Here is a 16084-nt window from a genome sequence, read left to right as displayed (position 1 = left end):
CACTATTTTCGACACCAATGAAAAACAGTCTGTTACAAATATTAAACATATTTTCTCAAAATTTTACCCGGTAAATTGTCATGATTTACCAGGTAAAATTGTCATGATTTTGGGATGAGAAATTTATTTAATATAAATATTTTGAAGTATATTTTACGAAATATAAAAACAGAATCAGGTTGGACCAAATTTTGGGAAAAGTTCAGGAAGTACTTGTAATTGGACTTGTTGTGAGAGAGGCCCAAAATCTCCTAACGGAATATGAAGGGGAAACAACCTTAGTAGGAATACTAGGGAATGTCGTCCACCTTACTCCTACTCTAATTAGGAAACTTTTCTAGTTGAAATAAACTTCTACAACTCAACAAAGGTTCGACTTTCTCTTCCTATAAATAGATGACACCGGTAGAGTTATTTATAAAATTTTGAGAGATTGTTACTCTGCTAAAAAATAGAGAGAATTTATTCTCAATTATTAAATATATTTTCTAGAATAACAATTCTACCGGTTTCTATTAAAGAAGAGAGAATTTTCATTTTCACCCCCAAAAGAAAAGAAAACTTTTTCTATTTCTGTATTTTGATTCAATTGGTTCGATCCCACACTCAGAGCAGTTCGTGATGCGAGAATAGCGAAAAAGATCATTTGGTTGAAAGCTGAAAAACATCAAAGATCCGTTTATCCGAAAATACAGGTATGATTTCGTTCTAAGGTTTATTGTTATAAATATCACAAACTGAGTCGATTTTCAAAATTTTAATTTTTCACCGTAAGAAAACATTTTCAAACCGAATTTTTTCCAACAACTACATCAACTCTTCCCTGAAGGCTTTAAGCTATTCTTTTACAAAAATGTTTTTGTTGCCTTGGGAATGCTAGGATACTGCCAGAAGGTTAGTATTATTCCTATGAAGTCCATTCAAATTATTATGACTGCATTCTCCACGGAATGTAGACTAAGCTTTATCTTCCTAACGGCCCAGGTTTTCTCGCCCAGGACCTCCCAAACAACTCTTAGCTTATCAATATGTTGCTTATTCTATGTATTCCTTTGATCAAGAATGTGTTGTTGCTCTTCCTGTTCTTTAAAACAATGCTTCTACTAGGAGAACTACTCTTCCAAATGTCATAACTTCTCTTGGGTTTCAAAGTCATGGGGTTGGGGCTTGAGGCTTATTGATGAGAGCCTTGATCTAGTGGGATGGGGTTACAGTTGGTGAAAGTCGTGTAGTTGTAAGGCAAGTTACAACCTCTTACAAACAACAAGCTATTTGGTCCAAAAGCCTAAGGGTGGGAACACCTTGTGGTTGTTGATACTTTGCAGTAGCTGGTGGGATGAGAGTAGTCTGGCGAGTGACGTCTGTTAGTGCAGTAAGAAAAACTGGGTGGAGACGTGAGGATCCTTTAAGGCATTTATAAGTTGCTCTAAAATGGAAAGAAGAGAACTTGCGATTACAAAAGGGTTCTGCGGGTTAGAAGTAGAAGGAGTCAGGTAAAGTTCAAGTCAATGGGAGTTCTAAAGTAGGTAAAATGGGGTAATGAGTGGAGCAAGGAAGTTAGTCTAGTTGGAAAGGTCATTGGTCCGGTTGATTTGGTTGATAAGGGTTCCATTTTAAGATTGTGGAGCCATATTGTCCATGCTCATCGCACCAATCGTTGATACTGATAATACAACAAGGAGAAGATATGGAAGAGAATGTGTTAATTGTTATGAAGGTCAGTTCACCTAATTGGGGTGAAGAGTTAGAGGTTATAAATAGTAAAAATTATAAGAGTATGAAGGTTGAGGGTTAAATGTGAATTAACAGAATGTAAGCTTGGTACCTTTGAGAGACGATCCATTCTTCCTTGCTCTTGGAGGTATTTATAGGTGAGGGTTTCAGCGTAAGTTCGAAAGTTAATGTGTTGGACTTGCCATTAAATCATCATTATGTAACGTGTGGGTGGATGACTTGATGAAACAAATCTTTTCTTCTTTTACAAATTTTAATCATTTTATTTTTCTCCATAAGTTAATATTTTTTATTTTAATGCAACCAATTTAAAATAATAATAATTTTTGTGCAATTTTTTATGTCATTGACACATAATTTTGGTAATTATTTTACCTTGAACCCAAAACCTCAAACCTAATTTTGGTAATTATTTCCTATCTAAACAATAAATATAAGAGGATAACTCTCAATTCTAAAATTGAGGTTTAGATAGGAAATTACAGAATATATTTATTTTTTAATATAATGCTTACTTTTATGGCATGCCTATTAGATTATTTGTCAAAATGGTTCATATTAACAGAATGTAAGCTTGGTACCTTTGAGAGTCGATCATTTCTTCCTCGTTCTTGGAGGTATTTATAGGTGAGGGTTTCGCGTAAGTTCGTGTTAACGTGTTGGACTTGCCATTAAATCATCATTATGGAACGTGTGGGGTGGATGACTTCGATGAAACAAGGATGTCTATAATGGGACAAATCTTATCATTTATTCGACTTGGTGGTATGGAGCAATTGAGCCCACATACTATTTGGTAATTAACAACTTCACGTTCCCAATGAAGACGCCGAGACTTGGACAATGATGGTGCACTGTTCAAATGGTCATCCTAAAAGGAAAACACATAGGTGACCTCCTGGTTAGGTTGTGGGGGCTTACTATTTGGGTGCCTTTCTAGCTTACCACGTGTCTTAACTCAAATGGGGTATAACAGAGGAGTGCAAGTGTTAGTGAATAATATAGTGAGCTAATATGTATGCACAAGACTTGTGTAAGGGGGTTTCTTTAGCAACATCTCGACTATTCTTTGCAAGCTTTTACACTATTAATGACTAAAATCTAAACTACAAAGGAGTTGGTTCATTCACTTAAGTTATCTAGTGACCTTTCATACTTGGTGCTGAAATATCACGTTGTTTTATAACTCGATAAGGGTTTCCACCACATAAAGTTCAAGATCATCAAATCCATATAAAATATAAGTCTCAAGTTGTAAAGCTCGGACCTTATAGGTATGCGATGGTGCAAAAAATGAGATTAGGAGACTTGTGGAAGAAATGAATGAGGCTAGAATCATTTAGGATAACACTAATATTATTTTTGTTGGAGTATTATTTAAAAAATCAGTATTTCTATAATTTTATAATTGTGTTGGTGGCCTATTTGTTGGTGGCCCTATTAAGAGTGACAATACCTCATTAAAATGACCCACTTAAAGGTGACACGATTTAATTAAGTGCTTAAATATAAGTATCATATTAGATTAAATTAGATATACAGTCCATGGTAAAAGAATACATAAAATTGGAATGCATAAAATATATTATAATAACATTTTGGTTGAAAAAAAACAAATTTTGTTGGCGGTAAAATCAAAATTTGTAAAAATCATAAAATTATAAAATTAACTTTTGCATTATAAATTTTAAAATTTTCAATTAACAATTTTTAAGAATTTTACAAAATTGGGTTCCAATAATATTTTCTAACCATCAACTATCTGATCATTTGCACTTTATGCAATTTGGTCCTTTTATCGATTAAACATGAAATCAAGAAAATTTAGTAACGAAATTTTTCTTATGGTATTCCTATCATTATCTGAGACCATAAAAATAATATTAAAATAAATTTTCTTTCGGACTTGGATTTGTGGTCCCGAAACCACTATTCTGATTTCACTAAAAACGGGCTATTACATGAGTTCTTTAGGGTGCAAGTCAATGAGTTACACGGCCTAGCACACGCAGGCGTGACACTAACGTGTGACCCTACTTAATGAGTTACATGGGTGAGGACACGAGTTGAGACACGGCTATGTGTCCCTAATTTGATTGTTACTTACCGAGACACGGTGTGTGTCTCGATCGTGAGCACACACAGTGTGATTCTGCTTTGCAAATTTTGCATCTTTTTCCTTAACTTTCTAAACTATTTCCAATTGGTCCCAAATTGTTTCTAGGTTATTTTTAGAGTCTTGAGGGCTCGACTTAGGGACGTTTTGCATGAGTATGAAAGGTTTATGATATGATTATTATACTGATTGATAAAATGTTCATATGTTTTTTATTGTTTTGTAATACTTCGTAACCCTAATTCAGTGACGGAGACAGGTTAGGGGTGTTATAATAAAAGGTCATTTGATACCAAGAATTTGAGAGTATATGCTTTGAAGGATGATGACGAAAGAAGGATGGGGCCTTGATTATGACCTTTGTTGGCATTTGCCTTTTATTTTGGGGATGACAACCATAAATCTACCATAGAGGACACTGCGTTGTTATCTAATTGAACCACATTCCCAATTGAATCATTCTTATATGCCCTCGTGATATTTTCTTTAATGAGATATTCTTTCTACATATTATAATCATATTGAGTTTCGATTCAAATCAGGTTAATCTCTTAAACGAAAGATAAGTTGTTAAAAGGATCATGAATGCTTATTTATTAAGACTTAGATTGCGGTTTGCCCTTTTATTAAAAAAATTAATGGGTAAATTAATTTCTATATATTAGATCAAAGATTAATCTGTAATTCTATTAAAATTTCATCTAATTCTATTGTTAAAATTCGGTTCATGTACACTAGTATGAGGTACAAGTAGCATGCCATATGTCACTTTCGGTTATTCCATTAACCACGCGGTTTTAACAATAAATATAAATAGAATTTTTAGCAAAAATGATCAATTTACACTTTGATCTAATATATTAAAACTAATTTATCCATTTTTTTAAGTTAAGAGAACAAAATCGCCCTCCAAATAAGTTCTATCATAAACATTTTCATCCACAATATCCAAATTTAAAACTTAAAAATATTTAACTTTTAACCCTTAACTCGAAGTAGAAGTATTCATGGGTTGGATCGAATTGATTTGGGACGGACCTAAACATGATTTTAATATATTTTATGTTTGTCCAAGTCCAATCCGACTCGAAATACGGGTTGGACGAATAACCCAACCCGTAAATAGAACTACCTAGAAGTATTGATGCCCATGTGCTACTCTTTGGTTTTTATATGGTTTTATCAAACGAAAAATATCTTCCACAGTTGTTGAGCAACGGTTGCACTTATGCTATATGCCAAGCATTGTAGGAGCCACTGGGATACATAAAAATCAAATATCATTTCATCATAGAAAATCACCCAAAATTTTTATGTAAAATTCTAACAACGCATACAAAATTTTATGATACTTTTAAAACACTACTAAAGTTAACAATTTATTTAACATAAAAATAATATATTTCCACACTATATTGATAGATGCAAACAACTTAATTCTATTATTAAAAATTTTAAACACTTTAAAAATCATGTTACTTGAAATATTTGAGATGATGAAAATCTAATGAAGACACGAAATGAATTTAAAGATAGCAAACTATTTTGTAGGGGTGTTCAGTCGGTTAACCGACCCGAAATAACATTAACCAAAATAACCAACCTTTCAAAATTTTTAACCGTTAGCCGAACTGAAATTTTTTCAAAAAAATTAACCGATCGGTTAATTTGGTCAGTTAACTGAATTAACTGAAAATTATATGTTTTTTTTTATTTTTGGTTAAAAATTAACCGAATTACCCGAATTAACCGAATTAACTGAATTATTCAAATTAACCGAATTGAATCACTACATAATTAAAAACATTACATAAGTCTTGAAATTAATACATAATTGAAATGCAAGTTTTAATATTTTCTATTTGTATTCATTTCTTCTCTCCAAAAGATCTCCATTTACATTAAACCTACAAAAAAAATCATGTGCAAAAATTTAGCATATAATAGAAATATACACATTTAAAAAAAATCAAATAATATAAACAAACGAATAGATTATAACTTAACAAGAATAATATAGTAGCATACCCTTCAACTCACGAAAGCTCATGAATTTAGGGTAGGCATTGATGCATTCCAAGAAAAGTCTAAACATTGAATCAATTAAATAAGTAGGAGTGATATGGTAAAAAAAATTAAAACTATTAAAATAAAACAATAAATATACCATTTTCAATCTTGTCAAGCTCTTGGATTTGTTCTTCAATCTTTTTGAAACACTAAAACAGCAGCTTGATTCAATTTAAGACAGTATGAAAATGCTCAATTTGAAACACTCAAACAATAACTTTAATTCAATTTATGACAACATGCAAACAATAACAATACATTGCATTAAAATCAATAAATAACAACTCAAGGCTTTTTAAACAAGGGAGTATGTATGCTAATTTTCCAGCATTTGGTCAACATATAAACTTTATAAACAGTAGCCAAATTGTAAAAAAAATGTCAACCAAACTTCCCTTCATTTAAAAGAGCAGTTTATGGCTTTTAAATCAAGGAATTTATATGCTGAATTTTCAACATTTGGACAACAGCTCCCAACCATAACTATGAGAATCATTTATTTTTTCAATCCAAATATTCAATAAAAATCATTTATTTTTATTTTTTTGGTTTATTAATTATGTTTTTTTGGACAGTTTGCAAATCTCAACCATGCAAGAAAAGAACATTGCTATTACATGAAGCAATCAAAGGGTTATTACATGAAGATGAAACAGTTCGGGTTGGTGCGGAGATGAAATGAAACAATTAAATAAATACAAATACTAGCTGATATCTATTGGGATTATGAACATCGAGCTAGTTTCATTCTTAAAAGTAATTCACGAAATGGAGGCTTTAGTTGGTGAAAGTACTCTTGAGCTATTAAAAGCCTACCTCAACTCATGGTGATGGATGGTGACCGGTAGACGCAAGTGCCTAAGGAAGGCGGTGACACAGTAGAGATTTTGGGAGTTTTCAATTAGGGATTTGAAGTTTAAGGTTAGGTTTTTTTTTCCGTCAATCATGCTCTTTGTTGAGTTTAGACTTTTAGACTTTAGTTTTAGTTTAAGAATTTTATTTTATTTATTAAATTATTTTAATTTTATGGTTGGGTTGGGTTGGGTAATTGGCTTGGTTGGATACTTGGGTTTGGATTGGGTTTAGGTGAATAGTGGGCCTATTTATATATTATAATTTTATTTATTAATTTTTCGTTAAACCGAAAAAATTGATTAACCGACGGTTTTGAACCAATTTAACCGTTAACCAAAAAATCAAAAAATAATTAACCGACCCGATCGAAAAATTTCGATTAATCGACCGATTAATAGAATTCAGTCGGTTAACCAAATTTTTTCGGTTTTACCCGAATTTTGCACACTCCTACTATTTTGTAATCAATTTAGGAATTGAGATAGAAAATTGAGAGGAAATGAATTTTGAGAATGAAAATTAAATTTAGTATTGATGGAATAGAATGAGAAAACATTGAATTTGGTTTGGACATAAATAGGGATTTTAGGGACTTTGGGAAATTTTTTCTTTTTTCTTTCACTGTTGAAATTAAATATTTTTATTTAAAATTTATTTAATCATTAGGCCAACCGTTAAAAAATCAAGAGCCCTGATTTTTTAATTGTTTGCATCCAACGATTTGGAATTTTTTAAAATTTATTGGGTAAAAGCGTACTCCTTGGATGTGCTTTTAGTGAAAACGTATTCAGCAGGTGTACTTTTGCCAATGTGGTACCACGTCTCATAAACCAAATACTTAAATTTCTAGAGAAAAAACACAATTACCAATTCTTAAAACAATGTAAACATTGTAAAAAAATGGTTAATGAAAATTTGTAAAAATCATAAAAATTATAATGTTTTTTTTTGCATTATAAGTTTTAAAATTTTCAATTAACAATTTTTAAGAATTTTACAAAATTGGGTTCCAATAATATTTTCTAACCATCAACTATATATGATACATAACAAAGTATCCCTAAATCACAATATATCTCATATATAACAACATTCTCTAATAACTACCAAAATCAAACTATTCACTCAAATTCCTAATGAAAACACAATTTTATAACTAAATACTCAAAGTCCTATTGGAAACCTAACTTTGTAAAAATTTTAAAAAATATAAAAAATTTATTAATATAAATTGTAAAATTTATAATGGCAAAATAATAATTTTATGATTTTTATGATTTTTAATTAACATTTTTACAAATTTTTAAGAATTTTACGGGTTAAGTTTCCAATAAGACTTTGAGTATTTAATTAGAAAATTGTGTTTTTATTAGGAATTTGAGTAAATAATTTATGATCTTTGTAGTTGTTAGAAGCTTATAAGAAGAACCGATTAAAAATTTGTGTTTTATAAAAGCTCATGGAAAATTTATATTAAGAAGCTCAGGAGAGAGAGAGAATGGAAAGGAAAAAATAATAAAGAATGAAAGAATAAAAAGAATTAACCGCGAAATAGATGAGTTTAATAGTAGAATTATTTGTTTGGTTAATTCTTTTAACATTAATGACCAACTTGACAAAATATAAAGACTCAATATAGTTTATTCCAAAAGAAAGTCACTTCCCAAAATTTGGAATTTCGAGGCGGCTAAACGTAAATGCAAAGTTGCCAACCTAATCTTAAGAGAAACAACCCAGTATTCCAATTTAAACATCGAAGTACACTCTTAGCTGAATAACAACACACTTGTCTTTTCAATATGCTCCTACCTCAAGGTAAAAATTAAAGGGAACATTATTCAAACACGAATTAAAAAAAAAAAAAAAAGCAACAACTCCAATTTAGAATGTGATTTTACAATCTTTTCACTGGCATGTGAAATACATATTATTTTAAATATTTAACACATGATGATAAGTGATTATAGGAATGACAAATTTTGAGCCTTTGATGAATTTTGTACTAATTTGTTTCGAATAGAGTGGATTTATTTTTGAAAAGTAGATGAGTTTAGTAAATTGACCCCGCCGTACTCTATTGACAATACGGAATGGGAATAACGTGGAGCTCGTTTTTTCTTTTAACAGAAACGCCAAAAGCCTCGGTCATGTCTAGATCCTCATTTTTCATTCCGTTGGGGAGTTTCCAATCAAAATGGGATAGTAATTTTGCAAGGGAAAGCTCGACAACAGCCATACCATATGACATGCCAGGACATATCCTCCTTCCAGCACCAAGTGGAATAAACTCGAAGTTAGTCCCTTTATAGTCAACTGAACCATCGATGAATCTCTCTGGATAGAACCTCTCGGCTTCATTCCAGTAGTTGGAATCTCTTCCAATTGCCCATGCATTAACAATCACTCTGGTCTTGGCTGGTATCTCATATCCATTAATCTCACATCTCTCACTATTTTCTCTTGGAATTAGCAAAGGTAGAGGAGGGTGTAATCTTAGAGTTCCCTTTATAACCAACTTCAAGTACTTCAGTTCATGAAGGTTTGACTCATTAACATCCCCTGTTTTATCATAGAGTTCCCTCACCTCGGCTTGTGCTTTTCCAAGGATCCTAGGATTTTTCATCATTTCCAACATTGCCCATTCTGCTAGAGTTGAAGATGTCTCAGTTCCACCCATGAGAATGTCCTGAAATGAAGTTCTACTTAGTTACGGTACAAAACATCTTTTTACAGTTTTCAAGCAACTAAAAGAAGCAAGGAATCATATATTTGAACACTGAATAAATCTTGCTTCCCAAAGATATCAACCTGAAGTTTGAAGTAATTTGATGTTTGAGCATGTTAAATTTATATAGGACTATATAAACCCATATATAAACACGCAAGATATGATATATGAAACCACTAACCAGGATAACAGCTTTGATGTTGTTAATTGTTAAGGGAAACTCAAGTCCTCCATGATCCTGAAGATTCAGAAGAACATCAACTAGATCCTCTGTTACATCAACACTGTCCTCCGGATTTGCACTGCTATCTCTATGTTCTTGAATGATGCTTTCAAGCATTGTGTCTATATCATGGTGAAACCTCTCAAGTTCGGCTCTCATCCCACTGAGATCCGGAAGAAATTTGATGGATGGAAACAGATCAGCAATATTAAAACCAGCCATAGCTTCCACGAATTTCATGAGAAATGAAATGAATGCTTCGTGTTTCTTGCACCTTCCTGCGAAAGCAGTCCTTAAAGTGATGTTATATGATAAATTGCATAACATTTCTCCAAGATTGATTTCCTTTCCTGTCTTAGAAAAGATGGATCTAATTAAACTTGACACCTGCTCTTCTCTGACTGAACGGAATAATTGTACTCGTTTCATACTGAGCAGCTCCTATGTGCAAACTTTTCAAAGTTGCCTCCAACAGCTTCCATATGGTGCAAAAGCAATATCTGAAAGATTGTATAATACGATTTCTGCACCAAGGAGAAAGGGCCTGTTAGCAAAATTGATATCATGTGTTTTAATCACTTCTTTAGCAGCCTCTGGAGAAGAAACAACAACGTGTGATAATTCACCAAGTTCTAGGTGCATCAGGGAACCATGTCTTTTGGCTAATTCCGCCAAGCGCTGATGGGGAAGAGCAAATATTAAAAGATGCAAGTGCCCTATAATAGGTAGTTTCCTGGTGCAGGAGGTAGATTTTGGGTGTCTCCTTTATTTTGGATCTCATCCATAGTTTAAACACCATGAAAATGAACAGAAGGAAGGTGAAGGACAAGGGAGCAACTTATCCATGGTAAACCTATGCAAAACTTAAGGGTAAACTGTTCTTTTGCTGAGAAAATCTCATTTCTTAAGTTATACAGGTTTCTGATATTGAAATATGTGCCTGTCAAAACTGATGGCTTGAAAATAGCAATGCCGGCGCTACGCCGGGGTCCTAAAATGGGAAATTTTGATTTTGGCGCCCTTTACAATTTATAAAATCTTTAAGTTAGTATAGTTAAAATTGTACTTTGATCTTTAAAATGACAATATTTTGATTTGGAATATGGTATTTGGATGATTTTAGAATATACATTAAAATTACGATTATCCTCCAAACCAAACTGAATTCTTTTATTATAAACCCATTAATCATTCAAAACAAAAGTCTCAAACATATAAATGTTAATTTGCTTTAACCTTTTGTTTGGAATCCCAATTGATAGCAAGATAAATTTATATTTTTAATACATTTATTTTTGGCTAATTATCGAATAAAATGCTATTAAATTTGAGTTTTTCTTATCAGGAATGAAGTTGGTGTGTTGAATTCAAATCCTTACAAAAATAAGGTTAAATTAGAACAAAATAATAAAGAGGAGGGGTAGATCGAAAGATTGAAGGTTTGATTTTAGCTAGATTTTAGCACTAGAATTGTGTATAAATATTTGGGCTGACTTGGCTTTGGAATGAATCAATTCTTTACTTCTTTTATTCCTTTCTATGTCAGTGCTCTATTCTTGTTTCAAATTTCTTTTACTTTCAACAAATTTTTTGGTTTAATTACCTTCCAAGACCTTTCCCCTTTCCAAATTCCACCACTTTCATACTCCATCTAGCATGATTTATTTCATGCTTAACTAAACCTCGTTTTAGCCTTAAACAGGTTACCGCTACGACAAATAATCGTGAGATTTGAACACATGCTAAATACTTTGCGACTCGGTATTCGCTATCTCTCTGATATATGGGATAGTACAAATTCGTCCCTTAAAGTTGATTTGATTTCAATTCAAAAAGCGCGCGTTGGGTAGGAATTGTTTGGCATACAATTGGGAACTGAGTCGGCCATGTTGTATTCAAAGTCCCGTGAAAAAATTGGCGTGTTCAATTGGAAAAAGCTAGTTGGATTCTGTCAAGGGAGATAGTGATCGAATTTAAACGACTCAAATTGTTGAGGCTATTAATTCGAGTTGGGCTTTTCAAATCGTAAGGCTTTTAAAGTCTTAAATTACAGGTACGTGCCACGTGATTAGAAATTTGATAAGGGTCGATTTGCAAGTCGTACCGAAATCGACTATGAGAGGAAGAGTTGGCGGTTTGAGGCGTCCTCGATTACTATAACCAACTTATCACTTGGAAGGGAAAAATCATTTTTCAAGGATCGATTCGAGTTCGGAGTACACCGAGGCTAAGGCTAAGCTTTAAAATATTTTATTTACCAATTTATTTTATTTTCCTTAAGTTATTTTGCAGTCACATTTTTTTTGGCTTTATTTTATATACACATATATTTTTTCTTTTAATATTATTATCTTTATAAACTAAAACCCCTTTTTATTTTCCAACATTGCAACGCACAGGTCATGGGCATGACTGTTACGACGACAGTAATTCTGGTCATAAGAAAAGGTGAAATTAGATAACTAGTCCCTATGCATTTGACCCTACTGCTTTATATTTCAATTTACTGTTATTTTTTTTGTAGGAATTTATATTTGGTGATTTCGACGCCCATCAAATTTTGGCACCATTACCGAGGACTAATTTTTTTTCTAATTTTTGTTTGTTTTTTTTATGACTAGGTCAAAACTGGGGACTGTAGAATTTGAACCGAAAATAAAGAAGTTGGCTCGAACATTGCGAAGAGAAGCTATTCAACGTGGTAAAGGACTACATCCCACTTCGAAGTAGGATCTTATACCAAAGATATTTTCTCATTTGAGAAATTAGACGAAATGACAGATCAAACTATACGCCAACTCGCAGCAGCACCAGATGAACAACAACCGCTATGCATAACTTATCCGACAGAAGAAACACCAAAGATATTTTTTGATAGGTTTTTCCCAGCAGCTCGAGCAGTCGGATTAAGGAGGAGTATAGTCGGAATACAACAAAAGGAAGCAGAGTCACTCTATGAATATTAGGAGCGATACAATAAGTTGTGTGCAAGTTGCCCATAACATGGCCTGTCTGAACAATCGTTCTTACAATATTTTTATGAGGGGTTACTCCCAATGGAAATGAAAATGATTAATGTCGCTAGCGGGGGCGCTTGTGAACATGACTCCTCAAAGAGCTAGAGAATTAATTTCGACTATGGCTATAAATTCTCAACAGTATCGGCCACCTATGGAACCTACGAGAAGGGTTCATAAGCTCGGTACTCTTTCCTTAGTAGATAAGATTGATGAACTTACTAATGTGGTTAAAAATTTGCTTGCAGGAAAAACGAACCCAGCTCAGTTGTGCGGGGTTTGCGCTAAGCCTAATCATCCTACCGACTCGTGCCCGATTTTACTTGAGGACAGAACTACACAAGTAAACGCTGTTGGAAACTTCCCAGAGCCACTTCAAAGGCGTTATGATCCATATTCAAGCACGTACAGTGCAAGGTAGAGGGATCACCCAAACCTGAGCTATGGATCAAACCCTCAATATAATCAATCAAATCCAATAAGGCCACCTCCATCTCAGCAATATTAACCTCCAAAGTCATCTCTTGAAACCATAATAGAAAGGCCAGTCATTAGCACCGAAAAGTTCGAACAAAAGACTGAAGCACATTTCCAAGAACTAGATTAGTAAATAAGTAAGCTTACGCTTACGGTTAGTCGTTTGGAGACCCAAGGGAGATTGCAGTCTCAAATTGAGTTGAATCCTCAACTTAATGTAAATACTATGACATTGAAAAGTGGAACAGTTTTGAAAAGTGCTATGACAGTGATGGTCACGACACTGAACAAAAAAAAAATAGAAACTTGAACCAACAAGTCCCACAAAGTTGGCACCACAAAAACCATTCGTTGTACCACCTCCATTCCCTGGAAGGCTCGTCCAAATTAAAAAAGAGCGAGAAGAAAGAAATCCTTGAGACATTTTGGAAGGTACAAATCAATATTCCTTTACTTGATGCAATTAAACAAGTTCCACACTATGCAAAATTCTTGAAAGAGTTGTGCATCGACAAAAAGAAACTCCAAGGAAACGAATGGGTGAATGTGGGAGAAATTTTTTCTACAATGTTACAAAGGAAAATCCCGCATAAGTGTAAGTATGGGTGAGCCTTTGATTGGATCAAATTGAATCAAATGAAAAACTTTCGAGTTAATCGAGTTAACGAATCATATTTTATCATCCTAACTCGATTTGAAATTTTCTCGAATTGAGTCGAGTGAGATGGAATTTGAATTGAATTGAATATATTTGTTCGAGTTAAATTTTAAAAGATAATTTTGGGTCCTTGTAACCACTGTCGCCCACCGTAATCAAATTTGTCCACCGTAATCAAATTTGTTATTAACTTTCATCACCTCATAATTTATTTATTAATATTTTATATACGGGTTAGCTTCTTTGCTTACTTAGTTGCTTCAATTACCTTCTAATTATATATTTTGAAATTAAAAATATATTAAATGTAAAAAAAAATTAATAAAAGTTATTTTAAAGATAAAATGTGAAATTAATACCAACATAAAATTTTAACACATATTTTATGATATTATTAATAATTCAATTTTAATATAAATATTCAATATGATTAAACAATTCAATAATTTAAATAGTACAAAATGTGAAATTTAATTTAATAATATAAATAGTAGATATAAATAAAATTATTATTTAGGTTTAGAGATTTTTTTTGGATGATTTTGATTTTTTATTTGGGGGTAAAGGTTGAAAAGTAAAAGTTAAAGGGAAAATAAAAAGTGTTTGGGGAGTAAAATTTTGAAGGAAAGTAAATAGGGGGAGTAAAATTTTGAAGAGAAAATATTAAAAAAAACAGGGGGGATGGGATTGGGGTAGATGGGGTGGGATGAGAGGGGAGTAAAAAAGTAGGAGGGAGTAAAAATTTTGGGAGAAAATAAAAAATTTTGACGGTTTTTTGGAGTAAAACTTTGAGGGAAAGTAAATGAGGGGGGAAATTTTAGAGGAAAAATATTAAAAAATTGGTGGGAAATAGATTTGGGGTAGATGGGGGGTTGGGATGAGAGGGGAGTAAAAGTTTTGGGGGGAAAATGATGAGCAAAAGTTTTGGGGAAAAAGTAAAAAGGTTTGAGGATTTGGGGTAAAAATGTAAAATATTATAGTTTGATATTCGGTTTATTCGAATTGTTTGAGTTATTCGAATTTGAAAATTCAACTTGATTCGAACTCGAAATTCAAAAAAAAAATTCGAATTGACTCGAATAACTTGATTTGTTTAACTCGAAATTTGAATTTTTCTTCGATTTTTTCGATCGAGTTTTGCTCACCCTTAAGTGTAAGAACCAATGTATGTTTTCTATACATTGCAAAATAGGTAATATTGGCATAAAGAAAACCATGTGTGATTTAGGAGCATCCATTAATGTAATGTCTTTATCTATTTTTAAATTGCTAAACATGGGTCATTTGAAAGAAACAGAGGTGATTATTTAATTGGCAGACAAATCATTCGTATATCCAGAAGAGGTGTTGGAGGATGTCCTCATTAAGGTAAATGAACTAATTTTTCCTACATACTTTTAAATCATCGATATGGAGGACGACCACTTAAGAAATGCTTCCGATATTCTACTCGAGAGACCATTCCTAAGTACTGCACGTACAAAAATTGATGTTTGAAGTGGAACCCTCACTATGAAATTTGACGGTGAGGTGATAAAATTTAATGTTTATAAGGCTATAGGTCAACCTAACACAATGTCAAATATTTCTAGTGTTGATATTATTGAAGCACTAACGAAATTTCATTTAGAGTATCATGAAGAGGATGAGTTACAAACTGTACTTTGCAAGAGTTTAGACCTCAAAACGATGGATAAATAGCCGAAGATAATGACGTTTAGAGAATCAATTCATGAAACTGGTATTCTATTGGAAACTCCACAAGTTCCTAGAAGTCAAGGTAAATATTTTGAACTGTCGCATTCTAAAACTACACTCTTACATTCTATTTTGCATGCTCCGAAACTGGAATACAAACTGTTATCGGTATATTGAAGAATTCCGATGGAGGAAAGGCAAACCCGAACGGAAAAGCTCAAAAACACCTCAATCCACCAATAATGGAGGAATCCAGGAAATACTTCAAGAACAATGAGAAAAGGTTGAGATCTTTCTACGAGGACTTTCAAGTGCATGTAGTAGAAGAATTAATTCTTGAGGAACCAAACGAATAACACTCATGTCATCAAGATAACAACGTTAAACAAAAGTTATTTCAATTTATTTAATTTTGAATTCAGTTTAATTTATGTTGAATATAAAAGAAATAAGATTATTATTTAATCTATTTTATCATGTTATTTTCTAGGAACGATGGTAGAGGTTG

The 16084-nt window shown here is 32.5% G+C and overlaps 1 protein-coding gene across 1 annotated transcript; it reads right to left on the bottom strand.

Moving 5' to 3' along the window:
* Window positions 1–8635: 8635 nt before the first annotated feature.
* LOC128041351 (desmethyl-deoxy-podophyllotoxin synthase-like) lies at window positions 8636–10454 on the bottom strand. The gene is made up of 2 exons (XM_052631608.1): window positions 9685–10454; window positions 8636–9461 (listed from the first exon to the last, which is right to left on the bottom strand). The coding sequence occupies exons 1-2, from the start codon at window positions 10153–10155 to the stop codon at window positions 8850–8852; spliced, it is 1083 nt and encodes a 360-aa protein (XP_052487568.1). The 5' UTR covers window positions 10156–10454; the 3' UTR covers window positions 8636–8849.
* Window positions 10455–16084: the final 5630 nt, after the last annotated feature.

This window comes from Gossypium raimondii, chromosome 1 (genome assembly GCF_025698545.1).
Source record: "Gossypium raimondii isolate GPD5lz chromosome 1, ASM2569854v1, whole genome shotgun sequence".
Lineage (NCBI taxonomy): Eukaryota > Viridiplantae > Streptophyta > Magnoliopsida > Malvales > Malvaceae > Gossypium > Gossypium raimondii.
This window is presented reverse-complemented; position numbering and strand designations above follow the sequence as displayed.